Genomic DNA, 26,821 nt, shown 5'->3' with positions numbered 1-26,821 from the left:
CTTCCTGCTTTATGTCCTTTTCTGCTGTAACTAACCTGAAAATGGATCAAAGGATATGATATTTGCCACGTCAGTTACTTACATAAAACATTAAACAATCATCTGACAATAATGCTTATTAGGCCTCTATATCATCCTCACATTCTGAGGCAGCTGGTGTCCTTTGCACACATCCCTACATGGGGCCCCTTTAGTGAGTTTTCCAACTAAGATGCCATTGCAAATGGTTCACTTGTTGTTTGGGGGGAAAGGGGAGAAGTTTGTCAGCCTTCTGTGGCCCTCTAACACTTTTGGGCCCCACGGAGAGGCCTGTGGGTAATGTTTTAAAAATATATCTAGAGCTACACCTAAAATGTGGACTATGGTTCTTTCTTTGGCTGTGATTTTTAGTTTTTGCCTCTAGCCTAGTTTCTACTAACCTAGCAGACACACAATTAACAAAATGCCAATGATAACTTCCAACAGCACCTCTAATTGCTCTAATTTCAGAATTGAGCCAAAAACAAACCATTTAAAATTTGTTTGACCTGAGGTGTCCACTCACTGAAAGTAATAATTAAATCACACAGTAAAGTCTCTCTAGAATTTCTATTAACAGTCAATCTAAAAACTTGAATATTCTGTTTTCATGGCATAACAGTAAAGTTGAGCGAGTATTTTTCTGATGTCAGGTAAATCGTTCCTACAGTTTAAATGAGCCGCCACTGACAGCCTGAGTTGCTGTGAAGAAGCAGGGACTGATGCAATTTGTCCTCATTTGGCAGATTTAGGTGAGGTTTGCTCACATGTTGGTGCCATTTTCTACACCATTCTGGCAGCTATAAATAAACGTTCATTAGTGCATTGATTAGTGCATCCGATAGCACAGCAACTATCTGGCATTTTGGCTGAGTTAAACTCGAAAATGTTGAAAGTACAGCTGGAGGGTAAAGAACTGCAATACTGTTTCTGCCTGTCAGGTGGGCGTGACGCAGTAGCTCTGACGTCACATGAAAACTTTGGATAGGATTCAAGTCCGGACTTTGAAGGTCCGGACCTTTGTTGCAGGCTTTGTTCATGGCTAAGATCATTTTGGGTTAGAGTTTTTTTCTTTTTCTTTTGAAGGTGTACTAAACTAGCCAATAGGGTTGGGAGTAAACACATCTTTTACTTTTCTAGGCAGCTGAAAGAAGCAAGTGCAAATATGGGATACAGTCAGAGTGGATACTACCCAGGGGCCTAGGTAGTAGAAACCTTCTTGCTCCATAGTAGTAATTCTTTGGTGACTTAACAGTGTACAAGTTGGGGTTCTGTGTCTGTCCTCCTGCACAATTTATCAAAGCAGCTCCCTTGCCTAAACATTTCCAATAGTGAGAATGTCTCTGAAACTGATTATTACCTCAAGCATGCAACACTTTAGGTAATAAGGAACTTTGGAGATGACCTCATTCTCCCTATGCTGTTTGGAGTTAATTTGAGAAAATGGGTATATCCACATATGGTACAATGACACAAGGGAAGAGCATGGCACAACCAAATTATTGCAACCATGTGAACTTAGGCTTTTGTGTTTTTTGTTTTTATAACATTTGCTTCAACGATCGAGACCAGGTCTGGGACCACTCGGATTCAGTTGCTGTCTTCAAGGTGACTTGGTGCGTCATGATGGCGAAAAACAGCAATAAGACGGACTCGGTGTGCTATCAGTTTGCAGCTGAATGGGGTGAAGCTGGCAATTACACACAATCTGTCACTGTTAGTAAAAATATAGTTATTAGCTGTGATAAACTGTAGAAAATCTGTTGCCTTCTGTTGCAAATCCGCTGCAATCCACATGAACAAAAATGAACATTAACTACTTACATTAACAGTCCAGACAGAACCACATCAATTTTAAATAGAAATTCCTCCACAAATAGTGATGTAGTTGCTGCAGGACAGCAATTTAACTGTAAAATGACACAGGCACTCTTGCAGATGTGTTGCACTCATTGGTGACTCAGATTGATTGCAAAATGGCAGTCTGTCTGCGTTTACAAATTACATGGCAGCTCACAAGTCTGAGAGTATGTGCAGTTAGGCCATGATTGTTTAGAGACAGGTTGCCTCCCACCAGACGACCGGTGCAACAACCTTAGAATTGAAGTCATTACAGGCGTTGCATATTTAACCTCTGATTGCAGCTGATTGCTGCAACTACCTGCACTTGATCATCGAATGTGATTTTTCTTAGCAGCATAGAGACTGCCACCCTTGTTTTACGTTAGTGTGACTGAGCCAAGTCTCAATTCATTGAGGAAAACAGATTTGAAGCAGTTTTTTCTATGGTAACCTTCCTTTGGTTCAGACTCAGGGCTGGGCTTTCTAACATTTTTACACATTTTACACTAAAAATCTGTATGATATAAAACACGGGGTGGAACCAAACATATTGCTTTCTCTCGTGGCATTATTTGAACAGTGGAAGAAAGCATATTAACTGAAGTATATTTAAATTTAACAAAAAAAATAAATAAATCCCATCCTAACAACACAGTGTAGTAGTGAATGTAGAGAATTTAAGCTTTTTTTTTTTTTTGAAAATGTAATCACTACGGAAAAATGTGTTGTGATATATCATGACTGTGGGTGACATACTTCGATGGTATTGCACGGTGAGTTATTCTTGGACTCCCGTCATAAGATTAAAGAAAATGAAAAAAATGAGATGAGCAGTTGTTTTGTTGTGCTTCTGAAAAACTAAGTCTCATTCAGAAAAGATCCACATAATATGTAACACTGCCGTTATAAAGAGTCGAAAACAGATGTTGCTACATCAACAAAGATGGCTACAATATTGAGGATTATAAGTTTTAATTTTATTCACCTATAAACACGGGCCCTGTTTAAACACTCGCAAAGTCTGAACAGCTGTGAGGAAAAGAAAGGATTTTCGGCCCTTTTTTTTTTTTTTTAACTCCCAGCCAGACTTCTACTTATTCACACTATACGTCAAAACAAAAGACAAACAAGAAACATCTTCCATTCAGCACTGACAGACACACGCACACAGAAAACTGAGACCAGCTGTATCTGTTTGAATGAGTTGTAAATGGTGTTTATGCAATAAACATTATTCAGACATTAGCGTCGTGTGAGTGTTGTGCGGTTTGGGCAACTTTAAAGAGCTAATTAGCAGATAGTTAAGCCTCATGCTGAGTGTGAGATAAACTAAGTGGAAATGGCAATGGACCAAAGGCACACTCCAAGCCAACAATAGGAACAGTCGTCGAAAAAAGGAAGATTTTGTTTCCCAAGAGGCTCTACTCTGGAGGTATTGGGCAATGACTGAAGCTCGGGCTTCCATAGAAACCACAACCACCAAAATAGTTTTTCCAAGAGAACAATCATTTATCTACAAATATAATTTAGATAATATATCTTTCACAAACTGGACTAAATCACAGATTTGAGTGCTATAAAAATTGTGGCACAGGCTCAGTTCTCATCTGGGTCCTGCCTATCAAGTCTAAACCAGCAGTGAGCAATGCAACAAATCTGGGCGATTACTCTCTCAACATAAGTGCGCTAAGCATGACATCCATTCTCCTCTCCAGAGTGAAGCTGGATCCCCCATGTCAGGGAGCCGGAGCTCTGCCAAAACCCTCCATTAGACCAAAGTGACGACAGCACATTTGAATCTATTAAAGCTATCTGTTTTCCCCTCTGCTGCTCGACATCTCACAGATTGTTCATTTGAGTCACAAACTGCTCTTTCTCAAGCTGCTGGCATTTACTTTCCTAGTTTAAAACTGCTTACAGCTGCTTTTTTTAAAACTCAATCTAGGACATCACAAAAATATAATCAAGCTCAGATACTTACATGCTTAAGCAACACCATGACAATTAATTCTTGGGAAACTTCTTTCACACGTAATATTTAAAAAAAAAACAACAACACGTATGCAACTTATGCCACATGTGGCACGACTAGAAAAATAGCACCACTGCCAGGCTCCGGAGACAGCAAAACAACTAAAAATAGAATGCGAATTCTTGAAATAGCTTCTTGACTTTAATGTGAGATTTTCGTCATTATTTTTTATTTTGATTACAGACAAGACAATCAACTTAACAAGAGACACTGATGGAGGCCAGCTGTTTTAAAATTACACCCTTAAGGTTCTCAGTGAAGAGTCCTTTGAGACAAAGCCTCTTCTATAAATAAAATGTCCTTGAAGGCCATCACATTCCTATGTAAGATCTTACATAAATCCAGACAGGAAATGTATTTTGCATTTGTTGACCTTTTGAAGATGTCCATAAGGTGAGATAATGATCTGTTTCTCCTTTGTATCTGTTTGTACATTAACAGGCTTGGGCATTGTACAGATATAACAGCAATGGCAAGGCTAACATGGTAATGTTTAGGAGGTTAACTATATTTACCATCATAGTTTAGACTGTTAGCATGCTAACATTTGCTAATTATAGTAGGCGATGCCATTAGCTTTGGTCTTTCACTATAAACCAAAGCCAAGGCCATGTATTCCTTTTTGTACTTGATTATCCCATTAGTGAGAAATTTAAAGGAAGACTTTAGTCCATAAGACTCAAGTGTGTTCATTCATTGTAGTCCATGCTGGACCTACACACTGGACCAATTAATTGACTGGTGTTGTGATTTTCACAACCGTCTGCTAAAAACCTGCACAGAGATCCAAATTGCAATAAAAAAAATTAATATCTAGCAAAGACCTACTACTAATCTTGTGTGCTCAATGCACATTTTAACTGCCGAAGGCCTTTTTGAACATTTATTCCAGAGCGTGGATATCACCACTTCTGTTTTTTCCACTACTTTGGCCCCTTTTAGCACTAGTTTGACATTCTGTAATACTAGTTGTAATGATTTATTAATTACTTATTCTGTTTCAGCAACTAGTTACAACACAAACTTTACTAAGAAAGCTGAGCCCGAACCTGTAGCACAAGAGTCACAGGTAGTCAGCTATCGCATTAGTGGCCTTCTGGATAATGTAAGCCAGACAATGTCAGGGGAATCAGGTTAGAGTATAACAGTTTCCTTTCATACATTTAACAAACAACAGGTGATAGTCTACCTGAAAATTACTCCATTTTGATCATGGGGTGTTGGCTAGGTAGAGCATACTCGAGGCAGGACACATCACATCCACCCAATCCACTGGAAACCAGGCAGTTACCTGCTCTATTTAATGTTTAATGTCCAATCAGTGCAACCGCATGAGCACACATGGAAATACCTTTACTAGATCACTACTCAACTGCAAAACATTTCTCAAGTAAATAGTCTAAAAATCTTTTATAGCAAACTAGCCTTGTGTAATTAGCGTTGTGTACATTTTATTTACTGTTTTGTTTTTGGTCTCATCAGTTTGAGAAATCTGCTAACGACTTTAACCACTGATGCGATAAACTTTGTAAACATGTATGACAGTTGCAGTGTCTCTATGTGTTGAGGATTAAGGGTATGTGTATGTGCACATACCCTATACTCCTGTGCACTTGTGTGTTAATCCTGAGTGAAAGGCTATGTTTTCTGCACAGGAAGGCAGCGGAGGGACTCCCCGGAGGGCCTCTGTGTGCCGGCCCTGTAAGCCTGTGTGAATGAGCCTGAATTCGCAGGCTCCCCACGAGGACGCACGGCCAATTAAGCTGACAGTCAGAGGCCCATTGACCAGTCACAGAGATTAAACGCCGGGCCATCTCGGTGGCTAAAACCACCTGCAGGATGGAGGGAATGATGGAGAGCCAGAGAGGAGGAGGAGAAGGAAATGGAAAGAAACACGGGGAGACGTGCCGATACTCACTGTTGCTTGTCGCTTCAGTAAAAGACGCCTTTTGTCCATTCCAGCCTTTGTTGTCCATCTGTAGTGATGTGGAGAGAAGGAGAGAAGGGGGAGGTAAGAGAGATGTAGATTCTTGAACAGACAGCTTCTTCACGCATGTCAGACAAGTTCCTTCCTACTGTTTGGTCCACAAAGAGACGAGTGCTCACAGGAGGGGATGCTTAAGGAGCCTAGTGTCTCTAGGCCAGCTACTTAATTAGGGGGGTTGTCAATGTTTGGTAACAAAAAAAAGGCTCCTATTCAATGTGTTACTTCTGCTGTGGTGTGCGCGTCTGCTTGCACAAACACACACAGCCACAAACACATGTGAAACACAAACAAATCATTTCTCAAATGTGTGACAGCTGAGGAGATGACATTGCTGTAAACAAATTCACCCACGCTACAGTGGAATTTCAGTGCAAGAGAGCCACAGCGAACAGAGAGAAAGGAGGAACGGAAGGACGGAGTGAGAGAAAGTGCTCGAAAGAAAGACAACCTATCTTACAAAAGCTACAGAGCTCTGGGTTGTCTGAGATCAAAAGAAAAGTAAGCCGTTTAACTAATTCGTACAGAGAAGTTGTCGGAGTTGTCGACCTATTGTAGAGTCACGTATCGGCCACTAACTTTGTTCTGTCTAAATATTGCATCTTGAGTGTAACCAGACAGGTCTCACCTCTTGCCAGAAATTAGCTTAAACAGGGAGACTCACTGCTTATTTCCATAACAGCAGACTCACATATCTGAAACCTTAGAAAACAAAACACAGTGGTTTATAGGGCTAAAGAATGAAACATCCAATGGTGGATTTGATTACATGTCTGTAACGTTTGACATTCCCCTGGAGACTTGTGTAAATGGGGCATTCAGTGTGCAGAGAGTTTAAAACTTTCAAAAACTGCTCTGCGGAAGTCTCAGTAGCAGTAACTACACAGAAGATCAAAGTAATTAATGTCAGAGCTGAGGAAATCAAACTGAAAGGAAGGAAATTACTGGCTGCTAACTGAGATGCGCTTTCTTCGGAGCATGTCATGTTTAACCCTCCTTTAGTTCTAAGATTTGCTTTTCTGAATAGTATACATATATGCAGCATCATATATCAAACTAATGAGCTGTCTGGGGAACAATTAACATTCTACAGAGAGACTGGTTATGTAACAGTATCTCTATCTGATTCTGCTCCCTTGAGCTTAAAAACCAACGAGGTGAATAAAGATGTTGGTGATCAATGGTTGCTTGCAAAACACACATGGTTCAGAGAAGCTGAACGGGTTGTATAATAGGTCAGCAGCACTGGGATTTGAGATAAATCTGGGAATTGAGTATCAGAATTACTGTGCAGGGTTGTAGAGATGAGATAAAATCAGGGCAGTGCATGAAGTTTCCTAATGTAGTTCTTCAGCACACAGCTTTATAGGTACCATCAGTTATCACCATTCTTCTAGCTCTGATGCTAATAACAATTGCAAAGTGTTATTTGGGTGTCTCTGCTTAGACTGCTGCCCCCTGCAGCCCAGACCTTGATAGGCAAACAGAAAAGTGACAGAGGAAATAAAAACCAATTGGAATAACTCATGAGTGTCTGTAATTAAGTGACCTAAAGCAGCCTACATTCTATACATTTATGTTGCACTCATTAGCCATTATATTAGGTACCCGAAAGGACATTTATGTGACTTTGAACGTAGCATGGTTGTTGGTGCCACACAGGGTGGTCTAAGTATCTAAGTATTCCAGAAACTTACGACCGTTCTCTATAAACCCGAGAATGGTCCAAAAAAGAGAAAATGAGTACCAGTTCTCTAGGAGGGCAACAGTAACTCAAATAACTACTTGATACAACAAAGGTATGCAGAACAGCATCTCTAAATGCACATCGAACTTTGGTGCAGATGGGCTACAGCAGCAGAAGACCACACTGGGTGCCACTCTTGTCAGATAAGAACAGGAAACAGGTGCTACAATTCAAAAGGGCTCACCAAAATTGCAGAACAGAAGATTGAAAAAGTGGCAGGATAATAATTTCATGTAAACAACATTAAAACATCCTGGGTTGTTTCAATGGTTCACGCTGCTGGTGGTGGTATAATGGTGTGAGTGATATTTTTTAGCATTTCCATATTTTCATAGGTCCTTTGGTACCAGCTGACCATCTTTTTAATGCCACAGCCTACCTGACTAGGAAGGTGAGCTGTTGTTGACCATGTCCACCTCTTTATGACCACACAATATCCATCTTCTGTTGGCTACTTCCAGCAGGATATTACACCATGTCACAAGGCTCAAAAAATCACAAACGTATTTCTTGAACATCACAATGAGTTCAGTGTACTCAAATGGCCTCACAATCAATCCAACAGAGCACCTTTGGGATGTGATTCACATTATGGATGTGCAACTGACAACATCTGCAGCAAATGCATGATGATGTCATGTCAATGTGGTTCAAAATCTCTGAGGAATGTTTCCAGCACTTTGATTAATCTGTGCCACGAAGAATTATTGCAGTTCTGAAGGCAAAAGGGGAGCCAGCTTAGCGCTATCAAGGTATAACTAATAAAGTGTCCACCTCTTCAACAGTTTAACATGTTTTCACTTTAGTAGCTACAAGAAAACAGAAGCAAATGTAATCTGTGGATCATACTGATATATTCATATCATTATGAAACAAATGAGAAAATTTATAGATGTAGTATAAGATACCAGCGCTGGGAAAGTTTACATTTCTAAAACGGCTGTGAACAAAACCTTCTGTATAATTAATTGTGTGATTTATTTTTTTCCCCCATCATGTAGAATCTTTTAAAACTTCAAATAACATTTAACAATATACAACTACTACCAGTCAGGAAGTAAGATAAATAAACAGTTGTGCAGGAAAGTGGGAGGCTTGTATATAAAACAGATATGAAATATACAAGTTGGCGAAGGCGTTTTTACCTCAGCCGGGTTCTGAGGGACTGTGGAGGCCTTGTATCCCAGCTGTAGCAGCATAGCCTCAGCTGCATTCCGCTTGGCAACCTTCTTGTTGGGCCCTGTTCCCGTGGCAACCTCATTATTCACCTTCACCTGTATGGGAATGGAGGAAAACACGCATATAAAGAAACCAGTACACACAAGTGAGATAAAGACAGTAGCAATATTTGCTGATTCACAACTGAACATTCTGGTTTTGCTGATGCATCCTGTTGTGATAATGACTAACTGTTCTTTACTTTAAAAAAAAGAAAAAAGTTTCTTTTCTCTCTTTTTCTGAGCTGAGGCAGCCATGCAGTGCACATTGCACAAAAAGAATCTGAGTGAAATGTTTGTTTTTCAGTAATCCCAAAACATTAAATCTGTCTACACAGAATGTAAGCAGAAATTTCCAAGAGAATATCAGACGTCGTTATGTTATCCAAACAGACAATTACACTGTACAAATAACATTCTGGGAGCCAAAGCCTGTGAACTGCCAGGCCTCAGTGCACTCAGTCAAAGTGGTCTGACATGCTCGCTAAGTACTCATCGGAATACATCACGAAGGTCACAACAGAAGGAGAAGGAAGGAAGGCCTCAATAAATTCCCCAATCACTAAACAAACACAATCACTCTTTTATCAAAATTTAAACAATGATCAGCTCCTCAAAAAGCATTTGACAAAAGGTGGAGCCCTTTCTGAAGTGATGGCTTCAGACAAACGATACGAAAACAGAGACTCATTTGAGCCCTGCTGCCTACCAAAGGAAACAATGTGGAAATTTTAGAAGATGGAGTGGACTGCACAAAAGAACACACACACTCACGGGGACTAATGTGTGCATCAAAGAGGCATGGAGAATAGGTTTGAGGCTGAATTACCGCCTGATGCTAAGAGAAGCTCTGTTCTTCACATGAAAGAAAAGGATTATGGAACGAGAGACTAAGTGGGAGAGTTTGACTGGGAGAGGCAGCCAGGGAAAGATGAATAGGAAGAGAAAAAGACAGACTGCTGTTAAAATGGCGAGCATAAATAACACCTCTAAATGCACACGTTTAGCAATTTTACGGTGTGAAGCGGTGTGGGTTAGTACAATGCCACAATCTTTCCAGGAGTATATGTCCTAGAAAATTCACCCAAAAAATTTGCAAAAAACCAAACAAACGAATAAACAATCAAACAAAAAAAGGCCTCAGTTAGCATGTTGAATTTTAAAGTTCATGACAGCACGATTATAAAAAGACTGAACAAGTGTGGTTTGTTTGGAAGGGCTGCGAGGAGAAAGCCTCTTCTCTCTAAAAAGAACATGACCGCATGGCTTAGGTTTGCAAAGAACAAACCACAAGCTCTCTGGATCAATGACGCTCATTCATGAATATTTTCATGGAAACATTCTTGCCCTGCGCAAAAAACAATCACGTACACAAAATTACTATCAAATTTATTGCCATTAGCTAATTTCTTTATATAAAGAAAGATGTTTGACGCCAGGTGACGTAGAGAAAGAGATGTATGAGAGAATCCTGCAAGTGGGTGAAAGTCCAACTGAAGACACTAGCTCAGGCTGAAATAATTGAGGTTAAAATATGAGGTTAAAAGGGCTAAAATATCTCTACCCAAGAAACTCACTGTGGCTCAATTTTTTTAAAAAAAGAAAAAAAAAACAGTTTGGAAATCAGAATTGATACAGGAAAATAAAGGATGAAAAGACTAAAAGAAAAAGAAAAAAAAAAGGTCGAGCACAAGGAGCAACCAGATTGGTCACTCCAAGATGAGAAACTTAGTTCAAAGGAAAAAAGAAATCTAGATTCCCTGGTATCTATAGAACAGTACCAAGAACTGTATATGACAACACTCGGCTATGACAAGTCAATGACAGTCACCTTTCCATTTGGTATTTCATTTTCTTTACCTGTAATTCTGAGCATTTCTTTTGCTTTGCTATTTACGATACATATGAATGTTTCACACGCTAACCAGTGATTCATTAATATTGTCGTACCTGAACAAATTTAGAAATGTTTTGTAGATACAAATTATGTGAAGGTGTGGCTGACACAGAAAATTTAAAAACACACCTCTGCTGAAAAATAAGTGAATTACAAGCAGCACAGTAAGTCAGACCTCTGTATGGTTCCCATCAGTCCAACATGCAAAGATGTTTTTCTTTCACATTAAGGGTGGGGCAGAATATCAAAGCAGCAACATAACTAATCACTTCCTCATGTGAAATACTTTCAATATACACTGATGTCAAATATCAATATTCTCATTAAAACACTAAACCAACTGTAAACTGGCTGGTACAATTTCTCAAGAGATGAAGTTAGGAAGAAACTCAGAGGGAAAGTACCAGACAACATGGATAGCAGGGGAAAGCAAATCAAAGAGCTAATTCATTGAACCGACTCATTAAAAGTGAGGAGCAATAACACACAAAGATTCAGTTTTCTCTTCTTCTGTTACAAAACTATTGCAAACGTCCTGCTAAAGACTGTGTACTGCAGAATCACTGTGTTGTGAATATTTATTGAGTTCATAATTGAATAGTTATTGAACTATAGCATTGTATGGATTCCCTACTTTACACAATGTGCTTGACTGATTTGTGACAGCTTAATAAAACAAAATCATGTAATGATCTGATTTACATAAATGTCATTGACATTTACCTGACAAATTCTTTTCAAATTAACATAGCATTTCTCAAGATTGTCCTTTAATCTTAATTGCAAATTAATTTTAACACATGTATAATAAAAGAGACAAATTTGGCAGAAACAGTAGTTTAGCTTTAACTTGTAAAAGTGGGACAGGTAAATTAAAGAAGGCAAATTCCAAGTTTAAAGTGCACAATGTATTAACTGAAATAGTTTCAACTTGCAGACACAAATTATTTTTCTTCTCCTGTGGTTTTTCATGCATGACCTCAAATGGGCTAAACAACTCTGAAAGAGATAACTGTGGTATCTGATGAGATTTCCTCATACAAAGATCCTACTCTGTTTACTGGACTAATAATAAACACCAAATCACCCGTAACTAAGTTAAAGGGGAAAGGTTGCAGCTGACAGAGGAACATGAAATTTTATGAATACTAGCTCCTTAATACACAGGCACATTCCAGTATTGTCCTGTGGTACAGAAAACAGACTTCGTGCCACCGACAACTTGAAATGTAATAGCATAAAATAAAGTTGGCTGCGCCAGTGATGGAAACAGGGCTGTAAAGATGGATGTTCATCTATTCTAAGCTTTAACTGCATCTATAAACATAATAAATGCTAAACAGAATGTTTCACAAAGGAATGCCGAGCATGAGAGACAAAGAGGAGAAGAGAAAATGGTGAAAGGAAACATGAGGAGGCCCAAATCATTTTAATCCAACGTTGAAGTGCAGTAAATGAAAACAGACTTTAAATGTTCAGTTATTCTACCACATGTTCCTGACAAAATAACCATGTTTGCACCAAATGCATTAAATTATTCACATGTCTTCTGGTGACTAAACATTAACCAACAACATTTTTCCCCATTCTTTGACATAGTAAATAATAAATACTGCAAAGGCAAAACTGGAAGTAGGTTCCACAATTAAAAGAACAAAGCTGGTCAGTGGTGCAAGAGGGGAATGGATTTTTTTCTGCACATTAGCACGCTGTTCAAAAACGACCTTGTTTGAACAAAGGGGAGCTGTCATGCTAACACAGTTAGGGATCATAACCCCTCTGGAAACCTAAGAAACTTCACACCCACGTTCATTATCCACATATAGCCATCCTTCATGTATGTAGCAGACTGAGATTCAGCAGATATGAGCTAAGATGCTTTTCTTCTACAGCATATATAACCCTATTCTTTTTACTTCCTTAGGACTACTTAACAGGCCACATTGGCAACGGGAATTTATTTACTTACACAGCACATTTCATTACACGTAAACTCAATGTGCTTAAAAAACGATGCAATAACACAACAATAAAGACCTAGCTATGTAGGTCTATGATACCTAGAGACACACACAGTTATTAAGTGTATGTCTGTGAGAATAAAAAGGTTTTAATTTGTTTTTGAATGTGGACACAAATGGAATTGACCTCGGGTCAGCGGGCGGCTTCTTCCAAAGAAGTAACTGAAAGCTGTAACTGGGTTATAGACACTGAGCAAGTCAGAGATGCACTGGAGGGCCAAACCACTGAGAGCTTTATGAACTAACAGAAGGATTTAAAGGTAATCTTGTATTGAACTGGCAACCAATGACGTTACTTACATACGTGTAAGGCTGCTACAATGTGGACAAGCTGAAGACATCCTACTGATGATTTAGATAATCCCGTAAATAAAGCGTTACACTAGTCTATCCTGTTTGATATGAAAGCAGGAGCCAATTTCTTAGTTTGAGATAAGAGCAGTCCTGGTGACTTTATAAAATGATTGTCAAATTGAGATCACTGCCCAAAATTATGCCACAGTTCCTGACTTGCTCACTGTGTTTGAGAGAAAGAGATTATAAGTATGAATACATTTTCTCTCTCTGTCTCTTTTTGGAGCAACAACAAATATTTCCATTTTGTGTATTTTTTTTTAGTTCTAAAAGATTTCAAAGTCAATTTATAGTTTATTTTTCTATGATTTCTCTCAGATCTACAGCAGGTTTTTTTAGTCATCTTTAACTTTTCACTCCAAGGTACTTTAGGTAGAGAACGCATTTTAACAGTTCTGACAGGAACGATACAATCGATAATTGTCCATCATTTCATCACATGACAACAGTACTGGTAATGTGTACTTTTTACTTTGCTTTTTGTTTTGGCAGGTGAACGAAATACTTCTGAAAATATGCAATAATAATCGGAGATAGCAAAGTCTAAAATATTTGTATATGTGGGTCAGTTCATCATCCAAAAACATGCCAATAAACTGATTACATTCAAAACTCAGTTAACTGTCAAATGTCAAAAATTTGCAGCTAAAAATGATTCTATACAGTGATCACACCACCTCCTGCTTGCATGCATGCAGTATTCAAAACTACAATTAGTCATCGATATTTCAATCAGCTGTTCAATCACTCTTATCAAGCCAGGTTTCCATTAGAAGGATAAAATCCAGTTTATTAGTAACAGTGACATCATTAAAAATAAAAGCCTAATTTGCTAAACATCTAACATTCAGAAGCGCAAATTGGAAAGTGGACTTAGTTGACTGAGACAAGGTGGGTTTGATGAGTACAATGTGTTCTTTGTGTCTGGTCTGCTGTTAATTCCTACTTTAATATGAGAAAGTGGTCTGGTATTTGCAGGACATCATATAGTTTGCTAAAACCTTTCAAAATCCTAGTCTGGGAATGTCTTTTCTTGTAGTTGCATATTCTGTGACCAGGAATTTACCTGCATGATGAACTCCCGACGTCGGGGCATCCCTCTCTCTGAGAGCAGCAGGTACTCGGGCTCCTTTTCCTTTTTGGCCTGCTGGATCTGGGCTAGACGGCTGATTGGGTTCATGCCCTGTCCATAGTCTGGTCCTGTCTACAAGGAAAAAAAGCCAGTGACGATCTCTTGTAATAATCACAATCATTTATTCTGCCGAACTTCACTAAAAGCAGGTGTGTGCCTGTTGGTTTACTTTATTAAAGTACCTTGAGGATGGTCTTGGTTCGTTTCTTGTAGTGTGTCTTGGGTTTTTCCACAGTGGGTATGGAGGGAAGCTTCTTCAGGTCCTGCAGGATGGACAGAGCGGCACGTTTCTTTGACAGCTTCTTGCTGTTGCCCTCACCCTCAGCAGAGAACTCCCCCACGGTGACACGGGTCAGGAAGCTTTTCATGTGTGGGGGCCCACTCTCCTTCAACACCTGGAAAGGTTTTTTGGAGAAACACAGATCGGAGGGGTTTTTTCTTCATAAAAAAGAAATTAAGTAAAAATGATAACACAAAATCTGAATTTATATGTGTGTGGGTTTTTTCTCCTGTGTGTAACATGTATAAAGGAGTGTGTGCAAAGCTCTCTGTGAGCAGCTACACCAGGTGATCCAAAACATCTGCTCTCAATGGTCACATACTGCTACCCACCCATATGTGGGTGTGTTACCCATATACAAAACACTCAGAACTGAACAACACTGACGCACAAACACACATATGAAAAGTAACATGTTCCTAGATGACAGTCTCTAGTGATGAAGGCTCAGTTTCCTTCCTCTAGCCTCTGGTCACCTGGGAGACCTAAAACAAACACCGGCTGGCGTTAGGTCATGCTTCTGCAATCACATCTACTTCCTGTGAAGTCCAACCACAGTGTGTGAGTGTGTGGATGTGTGTGTAGCAGGTGGGGTTCTTATATAGGAAAACATGCTCGAGGAAGAATTAAGTTTCACACACTTACTGAGTCCAGCTCTACATGTTCGGTGAACGTCGGTTCCTAGCTCGATGGCTTTCTCCCTTGCTCTCCCTGTTTTTTTTGCTGCAGCAGCTGTGTGCTGCTTTGGATTTTTTCAGCCCCCTCCCACGCTCTCTCCTGATTTTCTTCATTTGAGCTTAATTTGTGGTGCAGACAGCACAAATTGTAGTAATCAGATGCAATCTAGCAACAGTTGATTTGAACTCAGTGACCGATAAAACAGATTAAACTGATAAGCGGAACCTAGAGCATTCCTCAAATACTTCACACATCAACACAGACTAATACCAGACCTTTGGGGAAACAAAGGATAATGTGTCCATACCCCCTCTTCAATCTACACGACACCCAAAAAAACAAACATTTTAGTTCAATTAAACTGAAGTGACAAGGCAAGTCCTGTGCATGAAAACTAAACAAATAGAAATCAGTTAGTGAATGTTTAGACAGATACCACACATACAACTATGCCCACAAGTAAAACAGAGAACTCAGAGCAGACACGCATAATGTTAATGCAATTAACACATTTTATCACATACATGATCACTTCTTTTCGCTTCCTACTCAACTGACCCCAACATTTTCTTAACAGAGCATACACTGGGCCCCATGTTTTCCATCACTGTTAACCTGTCAGCCTGTGGGCAGTCCTGCACAAGGAATTCAAGTATACAGTAGGTTAGCATGTGCGCTGTAGTGAAGCCTTGGAGCACTAGCCGTCCAAGCTATCAGCCAAACTTACTCCCACCCAAGGGATCTAACTCTGGTCTTGCTCATCACCAGAAAAGGGAAATGTAACATGGCAGCTTCTTGTATGTTACAACATTCAATGGGACTGGAAGCATCCCGAGTCAGATATTTTTTTTTTAAGGCATAGTGTTGGCGATGACGTCGCACATCACCGGCCACTGTTCAGCTAAGATTATGTCAGTTTGAGGAAATAGAAATGGATTAACAGTGAAATGTGTAATTAGGGCCATAAATATCTAGACAATAACATTTTTGCAATAGATTTTGAATCAAACAATCAACACGTGGCTGACTTTCAGCCTTACTTCGGAGGCCATTTTTATTCATTTTTATACAGAACTTTACATATAGTGATCCTGGATGTGAATGTCACAGTAGTTCTGGCCTCATCTAAACTGTTCTTTTTCTAGGATGGAATGATTGTACAGCACACATCTTTAATGACATTAAAAAAGAAGAATTGGTTGCAGTTTGAAGTTATTTTGGATTTTCTCTAATCCACATAAACATATGCATACACTCAAATCTTTTAATAAGTGGTGCTGAAGGTTCTGCAGTGCCTTTCACTTGACAAGGTTAAGCCCTACTAACTTACTGTTTGTGATCATGATTGACTACTACTGGTAGCTTTTCTTTGTCCGCATAAAAAGGAGTTGTTTTACAGCACTCATTAGATTGACCAATACTTAGAACAATGGGAAAGTCCAGGCAACTCAGTAGTTCTGAGAAGGAGAACTGGAGATTTATACAAATTGGGAGCCATTTTCTAAACAACTGCAGATTCCAAGATCATCATAAGTTAAAAAAAATGCATAAATACAAGTTATTCAGATGTGTCACCACTTTGCAAAGGTCTGGAAAAAAGGTTTTATAGTCAGACAAGCGAAAGACTGAGCTATGAAGACAACAGATTTGACCACAATGACAAGAGGATGTTTGGAGGAGTAAAGGTGAGGCTTTCAAAATGTAAGAACAATGTACCAGCTGCCAAGAATGGTAGTGGAACCATCATGCTCCAGGGCTGTTTTGTTGCCACTTGTATTGGTACATTGCAAAACAGTGGATGGAATAATCAAGAAATAGGACAACCTCAAATTCTTCAACTTTACCTCAAATCAAATTAACTAGATGGCTGTTCCTGCAACCAGACAATGATCCCAAACCCACATCAGAACTGGTTTTGGAATGGATAAAGATGGCTAAAATTGAGCTTCTGTAATGGCCTTCCAGCCTCGACCTCAACCCTATTGAAAGTTTGTGGACTATGCTTCAAAGGAGGGCACGTGCCAGGAAACTAAACCAATTTAAATGAACTCTGCCAATTCTGCCAAGAAGAGTCGTCAAATGTCCAGACAGAATTATGCCAGAAGCTTGTTGATGGTTACTAAAAGTATCTAGTCAAGGTCCAACTTGCTAAGTGGCATTTAACCAAAACTTACTGGGGGCGGGGAGTACATATCTGTCTATGTATGTCTACTTCTGACCCTGTGTGGATTACAGAAAATACGAAATAAATAAATAAACTTGTGCACCCAATTCATATTTTTAAAGGAATAAAAGATGTACTGCATGCTCTACAGTCACTTTACCTTAGAAAGAGAGAAGTTCAACGACACCATTAAAAGCCCTAAATTACCGTAAAATTTATGACTTAACGTCTGAAGTCTAGAGCCCTCTGACATCACCTAATGCTGTTTCCTCTTTTGCAATGCTCTGCTAGGCCTTTATTGTAGCCATCTTCACTTGTGTCGTGTTTGTGGGTCTCTTTGTCTTCAGTTTGCATTTAATAACTAAAAAGTATTAAATATAAATCAAGTATTAAAGTATTAAATACAAATTAAATATAAATCTTGGGTTGACATCCGGTGGCTGACTCGGCCAATTCAAGAATATCCTATTTCTTTGCCCTGAGAAACTCTTGGGCCATTATCCATTTATTTACTCATCCACTTTGACAACGATAAGCCTGCCTCCTCAACAGTGTTCTTAACTTGGCTAGATGTTATCAAGGGGTTTTTATAAACACTGAAAATATTCTGCAATCATCCCCTTAAGTTGTCTTCTGCAGTCTTTCAGATCTTTGGGTGTTGCCAAGATGGTCAGTGCTTTCCTTGTTTTTCAGAAGTACCAGATTGGGGACTTGTCACTCGTACAGTTTTATTACTGAAGGTTTATCTTTAACAGTTACCAAATGCAAGTTCAATAATGACTTTTTATCTGGTTAATATGTCATGATTAAACAAGGGAACAGGGCTCAAAAGTGACTGTCAATTTACCCTTAGCATCTGAAAACGGAGGAAAATGCACAAAAATGGTCATATTTCATAAATAGTTAATGAAGAACTTTTGCTTAGTCCTTAAATTAGAGCTGAAAGTCAGCATTTCAATCACGTATTATTTTATTTAATATCAAGTATGATGGAATACATGAATAAAATGACGAAGGTTCTATATTTTTACAAACACCTAAGGACCTATATGTAAAAGACAAGTCTTTGATGCTGTTGTAACAAATAATCAGATGTGCAAGACAGGAAACCTCTTCAGCTCTTCTCAGTTCTATTGTCACTCAAACCTTCTGTGTCTCCTTGTTAATCACACAGAACATCAAGTCTTTAACTTTAGTGAATAAGCAGAGACTCAGTCAAGAAATGTTCTGGCACATAATCTCCATAAACAGAAAACTTAAAAGAAAACAGACAATATTTTGGTTTTCATACTAATTAAATTAGGTATGACATCAATTAATTAATGAGCTGTTTTTGGCAGGCAGAATTTGTCACTATTGGACAGCGCCAAGTTAAATGTTTCACTCTTCTTTAGGGATGACTGTAGCTCAGGAGGTAGAGCAGTAGAAAAAGTAGAGAGAACTAGTCCATTTAGCATTTACACATCTTACAGGGGCATTGATCTTTACATCTAACTCTTGGTGAGAAAGCCAATGAGAGAATTCCCCCAAAATCTACTATTTCTTGTTTTGAATGTGTACAGCAGTTATATTAATTAACAGAGTAGAGTCAATGTTCTGTAACTACATTCATCCTCTTTGTCATTCAGGAAGGTGTTTTTTGTGGGTTTTCTTTACCATAACAGGCTTTTCAGAGTGAGACTCACACAAATACTGGAGCATAAGCCCTCCAGAAGTGTTCCACTTGCTTATGATTAATCTGTGCTGTTTAAATTGAAAACGTAAAGTCACCAATAGGAAGAACGAGATCAAATGTGGCCTACATGGACATATGGCAAGTCAACAAAAAGTATGAGACAATGCGTATATAGCTATGCATTCAATGTCACCTACTCTTGGCACAGGATGGCGGCAGACAAGCTGCAGTCAGTCTCCTGGCAGACGACACGGGATCTGCGCCACACCGATGGGATTTCAGCACTTCCATTCATTTACACGCACAGTCAGACACACATACATGCAAACAAATAGACAAACACACCCGTCTGCTACCTAATGACAAGGATCAGATTGTATACAGGAAACCTTTGGTAATTCAATGTTGAATTTTTTTTAAAAAATCCCATCTATTCTTGTCTCTTTATTTGTTCTTATTCAATCATGTCTCCAGCTTCGCGTGGAGACATTAATACCCTGAGCAGTCTGAGGATTTGAGCATGCGAGAACTCAGGTACTCTAGAAGAGGAGGCTATGGGAGCAGGGTAGGACAATAGTAGGGACTGGTAAAGGGAAGAAAGGCTCTTTTGTGATGAGCGGTGGATGGACAAGCCCTGAGGGAAGCTGATTCTTGTAAGATGGGTGGTTCTTGGCTCGGACCCTCTTCTCTTGTGTCCTCCTTGGAAAAGGAGCCTCCGATCCAACACACAAGCCGTGATTTATAGATTGGTTCCTCTTTGATGCTGACATCTGTTTGATATTGCCTGACGGGGGGAATAAATGAGCCAACTGGCTCTCAGGGTGGCAACGACCCTCATCGCTGCAGAGGGATGGGAAAGCAGACACTCGCTAACAGTGACTCACGGGTAATTTCATGCCCCAGTAAGGGCAGGGATGAGCTGATGTGAAAACATGGTTGCTGTGAAAGGCATTCACATGAGAGATGACCATTACTGTTTTATGTGGGACGCATCTATGTGTGTCAGGTTAGACGAGGGTGTGCATCAAAGAAGATTCAGTAAAGAGGAAAGGCATAAAGCAAAACTTTGTCAACTTAGTTGGAATTTAATGGACTGAGTGTGCAAAATGAAATCCATAAAAACAAGTAATTCAGTAATTCACACTTGATCTCCAACCACAGCATAATGGCAGAGTGAGAACATACTGCATCTAAGAGTGGGGATTAAAGTGAATCTGCTCAAGAGAAATGAAAGCTATGAGGGAAAGAGAAATGTATGTTATGCAAGGAGAGGGAGAGGATGGATTTCAATCTCTGTGCTTGTAATTTTTCTTTAGTTTTATCTTTAATTATTATCTAGTATGTTGGTTTATGGAGTTCCACGTCCAGAAAGACTGCCGATATGTCAGTCTTAACAGATCAAACGCTATGAGTCTTGCCACCAGTGACTACTCTCTGAAGAAGTTGCCGGTTCAAGTCAACTTGTCAGTGGAACAATCTTTTAATTTAGCCGCAGTTTAACAAATTACTTCTTAATGAGGGGAGATCCATCAAAAAGTGCTCTCTATTTTTGTTTCTCAAACAAAGTACTGAGTGTGATAACTTATTGTGTAATTCTTAAATAATTGGGTTACGTTCACAATTTCATTAGTAGTTTATCCTTTTACTTAGTGACACTTCATCAGTGCGTTACTGAAAAATGTACAGTAGTGAGAATATGACTGTCTTTTCATAAGGAAAATTGGGTTCAAGTGCTTCGGGATAATTTAATTCTCACATGTAAGTGACACAAATAGAAGGTAACTCTATTGTAAAGTGATTCAACTAGATTAACTGTATCAGGGGTTTCTTTTCAGTCCTCTTTCCATTCATCGCCAAATGGCAGCTACAGCAACTGGATAAGCAGTTAAGAAAATGGATGGACAGATGTTTCTTTTTCCCCTTCATTTACTTATTTCTTTGATTTCCCTTTTTTAAAGTATTTCTTTCTTCTTCTTTTTTAAATGAATGTGTGTGGCCATTTGTCTTTGTTTTATTTTCATGGCTGAAATCGAGGGGACTCCCATTTTAACATAGGAGTCTGTGATGGGAGGGGTGGGGTGTAGCTATCAGGAGGCCACTGGAGGGACTGAAAAGTTTTGCATTTCTGCATTAATTTTTATTCCTCAGAGGTTGCCGCTTGATTCAAATGCCTTGTTATGGGTAATCACATGCTTTGCCAAAATTAAAAATAAATAATTTGTTGATTATTGTTTGTTGCCGTCTGACCCTTAAACATTTGCTTGATGTAGCACAGAAAAAAAAAAGAAACTGATCCCTCTGATTTAAAAAATGATATCCTTTTACAGTAGAAGGTAGACCAAACAAACCAAGCTAAACACTGCTGTCAAAAAGTGCACACAACTCGTAACTTGTGAAATAGTCAAAGAAAATGAACTGTTGACAGAAATGTAGGGAGATGGTGAAAGAGAATAAGTGTTGTGAGAGAAAGCACATGGAGAATATTTACTGATTTACTGCTCATCAGACAGCAGTAATGAACAGTCTGTCTCCAGACTGACAGTGAGCAGAGGAGAGACCGCTCGGAGGAATGTGGCTGTGTTCTTCTTTTAAAAACTGCTGCTCTCAGCCTCCAGTTAGGAGGGACTGAAAATGAAAGCGAAATGACTGCTGCCAGTGACAAAGACATAACAGATAATGAATCATGTCAATCCAGATTTAGCTGGATGAAATTATTAATAGCAGTTCCAGGAAGGTGAGTGTAATTCCTTTGGTTCAACGCAAGGTAGGACTCACAGGGTAGCCATTCCATACCCTAGTGAGTAAATACATTTTGTTAACAAAGAAGCTGAAAGGTGGAGGGAAAAAGGGAGGATTGGATAGCTTTGCAGATAATTTTTCCACTGTTGTGTAAACTCTTATTAACAAGCAAAGTAAACACAGTGAGAAGATTTTACCTCCCTTCCTCTCCTTACAGTTCATTTCCTCTCAGCCCATCTTCACATCCCCCTAGTGTCTATAAGGAACTGCCCTCTGTAATTTTTGGGACTGATGTAAGAGAGGTGGAAGGGAGGAACTCTGTGGAGGAAGGGAGGGGGCACACATTGTAAACTGAGCCTCTCTTGTTTTTGGCACCTTGCTGAGTGCAGAAGAAGAAGAGGGGAGCGATGAGGGAGAGAATATTGGATGAGTCAGCTGAGATATGGTGAAAGCCAAGGAGCACTGAACCAGCGGGTCATACAAGGACACACTAGATTTCATGGATTCAAAAAAAAAAAGTTGTGTTGTGACTCTAATGGTCAGAAAAGATGTGGTAGGATTCCCTGCAGAATCCAAAGGAATCTTGTCAGGCAAAGCTAGTAAGGAACTTAATCCTGGTCTTATCCAGTGGACCATGTCAGTGAAACACAATGTTTTAAGTTTTGGATGTCGGGTTTTACCAGCTGATGCAAAAAGCTTTTCCCAGAAGCAGCCGTGATTAAGAAACAGAAACTATTGTATGCCAAGAAAGCCAGTCCCAAGGTGGCATGAGACATGACAGAGAATGTACTTCACAAAAACGAAAATCCCTGAATACAATGATTACACATGCTTAACTGGAAAACCAAAAGTGAGCCAAATGCACAGAATTACCAACTGCCTTTGCTCAGGTTTTGAGAAATGCATGTAATCCCTGTTTTAATGGCAAAAGGCAGAATTCTGATAACATATCAAAGCTTGGTTTAGCAGATGATACTAGTAAGTAAAGTTAATTCATAAATAAGCCTCGTTTTAAAGCCTTATTAAATGAGTCTATTAACGATCAGATACAATGTAAAGTCAGTACAATGAGCTTGACTCAGGAACTGAATTTAAGTTAGTTAAGCATAAACAAAACAAACGAGGTAAAAGGCAGATTTTTGAATGGTGTGATTTTGTCATCATAGTTAAATTTAACAGTAAGTTTGTATAAATAAAGCCTACTCAGAGAGAGCAGCACTCAAATAATGAAACAAAGCTCTGCAGTGTTGTGCTATGTAACCGTTTTGCCTTCTGGGCAGGGATGGGTGTCTAGGTTGAAATGTGATTTAATAAAGTAAAGTGTCTTTTAGAGGTTTGTACTCGATTAGCACCAGCTAAGCTGAGTCACCAGTCACAACACCACACCACTGAATCCATTCCCACGTGCTTAATCAATTCCATAACCGCACTGAAACACACACTCATATTTAATGTGTCTCACTAAGACAACAGAGCTCACTGACGCACAAGTAAAGGAAACGTCCGTCCTTATAATAATAAAAAAATTCATTATTAATGGAGGATTCCCAGCGTGACTCCTTCAATTTCCGGCATGTTATCTATTCACACGGCTACTGATGAAAACAATTTTAGAGACACTTCCCACATTTTGACATTACACAAACCCCGGACACCACGACTATTTACACATCATCTCACTGCACAGTTTATCTTCATTCTGCATTCCTTCTGTAATTACTTCAAGGAAGATCACAACTTGCAAATCCCCTTGGTACCAATAATAATAACATTAATAACGAACATATCCTTGTGGGTATTTCTCATATTGTTCTCACCTCAAAATTAACAGACAAATTCCTCTTGAGGGCAATTTCATAGACCAGGCTGATCTCTGATTTACTGGCATCAGCGCCTTCCTCAGTCTCCCCCTTTTCCTCTGGATTCTGGAAAACAAATACAAGATTCGAAAGAGGGAAATGTTTAACAAAGGTCTGTCATTTGATACAATGGTAAAATGATAAGGAATATTTTTTTTTTATTTTCACAATTTCTAATGAACAGTGACTCCATGTTTGGCATGTCATCAAACATGGACAATACTGAACTGCACACCAGCAGTGTGGATGTCGGCCAACCTGCCACAACGAGAAGCTTGTCTGTTTTCTGGAGACAATCCTTATCTGATATGGAATTAAAAACTTGGTTACATGGACACGACTGGTGGTCCTCTGTCTGCACTGGAAGGCCCCTTAAATGGATTTTCTATTAAATTTGAAAATTTTTTATAGTGACAAACTGTTCCAGCTTAAATTATCGGTTATAATTTGTGGACATCGTAAACTGTGTCCTCCTTAAAACAAACTAGAGAACAAGAAAAGCTTAAGATCAAAGGATCAGCGCTCACGGGGAGAATCACACATTTATATCTAAGAGACAGGCTCGATGACATTTCACCGTTAAAAATTAAAACAATGTTCTGTCTCCCACAAAAGCAAAAACTAATTAGCCTATGAAGCAATTCTGGACTTAACATATGACGGTTCTGGGTTGAACTTACGGCTGAAATTACGAAGTTAGTGATAAGAGTAACTTACAGGAATTGTTAAATTCATTCCCGTTAATGTTTGAATTGAAATCTTTCAATTTGTCATCACAGTATCCTCTGCTGATGATAAAACCTAGTTTGCAACACAGATATCACGTCACCAGGCACACAACAAGGGGCTTTTTGGTGCTATCTGTCGATGAATGTAGCCGTCTCACTTTTTGTCTGATTAACTCTGAATGACTGCAGTCTTTCCCTTTGGACTCCTTTCCTTTTCCTGCCTCGGTACATGACCTGATATGGCACATGACTAACACTATGAGATCTCTTGAAATTCACAGGAAGGAGTCCTACTGCACCTACCCCACTGGGCTAAAGACCTCCAGATGGTAAGAGGCATGTGTGACTAACTTATGCTGAGATATACGCCATATTCTGTTTCTAACAGGCTTAGATTTGCATTCATCACACAGTAACATTAGTGTGGTATTCAATCAGCTCCAGTTTCTTTCTACAGTATGACATGATCATAAACATAAAAACAAGGTCACAGGTTTTTGGTTCAGCTGTTGCCGCCTAGCAATTGCCAGCAACCTCCAGCAACCACTTGCCAACTGGTCAGGGACTAGCAACTGGACACTTAGTAGTGTGAAGAACTCAACTCAGGGCTAAGAGAAAGAACGTGGAAACTGTAGCAAATTGTTTATACCTGCAAACAGGTATAAAGAAGTCTTTTGTTAGACCTTTCAAACACAATGAGGACTAAACTTGAGGCTGAAACAGCAAAAGTTTTGTTACATAGTATTAGTTAAGTTTCAGAACATTTTCCAAATGTGAAAATAAATTTAATGTGAAAAGAAAACAAAACTATCTTGCTGCTGATTGGAGTAAAGCCTGTTAAAAAATAACATGGCCTTAAGGATGGATGCTCATCCCGTGATCAAAATATGTAGAGAGGGGATAAGTAGCACACAATGATGCTACTTATTCCCCCTCTACACAAACAAAAAACATTTAAAACCGATCAGATTTTAATTTAAGGCAATTTAATGCTTTTTTTTGCCATTTTATTAATAGCATTTTAAAGACACAGTTTTACACCCTCAAGAGAACCTTAGAGAACTGGTGAGGTTTAAAAAAAATAAAAGGTGGTGACAATGATTTGTTTTGTATTTATTTTTTGTTTGCCACAACCATGGCTAACTAATAAATAAGCACCGCTGCACTATACAATACATAACTAATATAACATAACTAATGCCCTGTATATACACAGACATGAGAGAAACTTGAAAGTGACTCAGTGCTCATCTTATTTTTTTCCCACTGCTCTCATTTCAGTTCTAATTTGGATTCATATTTCTCATGATCACACTTTTCTCTTTCACTGATGTGTTTGATTAATAGCATGAATTAATCTCAAAGCTGCATTAACAAGCTGCTCGATATGTTTGGGTGCAAACTGGAATGACCAAGCAGACCTGGCAACCTTCCAGTGACAAAGACAAATAGAGGGCTAACTCTGATTCCAGCAATTCTTCTATTTATGGATGCAAAGTATAAGAAGAACCCATAAAGAACTCTCAGATATTAACAATCACCTTGAAGTAGCTGTTGTGAATGAAAAGAAGAAAAACATTTCATTTTTACATTTAGGTCAACTGATTTTAAAAGGGATTATCAAAAGATAGGAAGAAGGGGCTCCCAGAGGATGAAAATATAATTCAGTAAAATTAAAGGCAAGCTTGTTTGTTTCACAGAGCTTGCACCTTGAGCTTTTAACTTTTCTCAGAGCAACATGCATATACAGAACTGTGCAAAAATCTTGACCTAGCCATTATTTCTTTAAATTTTGTTTCAAGGAGCTCATTCCTCGCTGCACTGTACAGCATACACCACATTGTTAAGTTTGTGTTTAGGAGTTTTGTCTTGTGTACTTCAGACCCAGCAACACACTCAGACAGAAACTGGTTCACCCGAAAGACACAGACACAACAACATTGTCATCCCCTATGTAGCCGGTGTATCAGAGAAACTCAGGAGAGTTTTCTCCAAACACGACATCCCAGTGTACTTCAGACCCAGCAACACACTCAGACAGAAACTGGTTCACCCGAAAGACAAAACTCCTAAACACAAACTTAACAATGTGGTGTATGCTGTACAGTGCAGCGAGGAATGCCCAGACCTCTACATCGGAGAGACCAAACAGCCACTTCACAAGCGCATGGCACAACATAGAAGAGCCACCTCCACGGGACAAGACTCAGCAGTTCATCTGCATCTAAAGGATAAAGGTAACTCTTTCGAGGATGCCAACGTTCACATTTTGGACAGAGAGGACAGATGGTTTGAAAGAGGAGTGAAAGAAGCCATTTACGTCCACTGTGAGCGACCATCTTTGAACAGAGGCGGTGGTTTACGACACCAACTGTCTGCCATCTATAATCCAGTTTTAATAGGTCACTAGCACAATATAAAGAAACGAAGGCTAGCTCGAAGCTAAACTCACTG

The 26,821-nt window shown here is 39.2% G+C and overlaps 1 protein-coding gene across 1 annotated transcript in view; it reads right to left on the bottom strand.

Moving 5' to 3' along the window:
- Positions 1 to 26,821, bottom strand: part of stau2 (staufen double-stranded RNA binding protein 2) — a 100,822-nt gene that overhangs the window by 49,218 nt on the left and 24,783 nt on the right. The window contains exons 7-11 of the mRNA XM_031750050.2: positions 23,598 to 23,705; positions 14,427 to 14,639; positions 14,179 to 14,316; positions 8,769 to 8,897; positions 5,811 to 5,868 (exon numbers count right to left, since the gene is read on the bottom strand). Coding sequence (XP_031605910.1) covers positions 5,811 to 5,868; positions 8,769 to 8,897; positions 14,179 to 14,316; positions 14,427 to 14,639; positions 23,598 to 23,705 — 646 coding nt within the window. The remainder of the gene's footprint in view (positions 1 to 5,810; positions 5,869 to 8,768; positions 8,898 to 14,178; positions 14,317 to 14,426; positions 14,640 to 23,597; positions 23,706 to 26,821) is intronic.

This window comes from Oreochromis aureus, linkage group 9 (assembly GCF_013358895.1).
Source record: "Oreochromis aureus strain Israel breed Guangdong linkage group 9, ZZ_aureus, whole genome shotgun sequence".
NCBI classification, from domain to species: Eukaryota; Metazoa; Chordata; class Actinopteri; order Cichliformes; family Cichlidae; genus Oreochromis; species Oreochromis aureus.
This window is presented reverse-complemented; position numbering and strand designations above follow the sequence as displayed.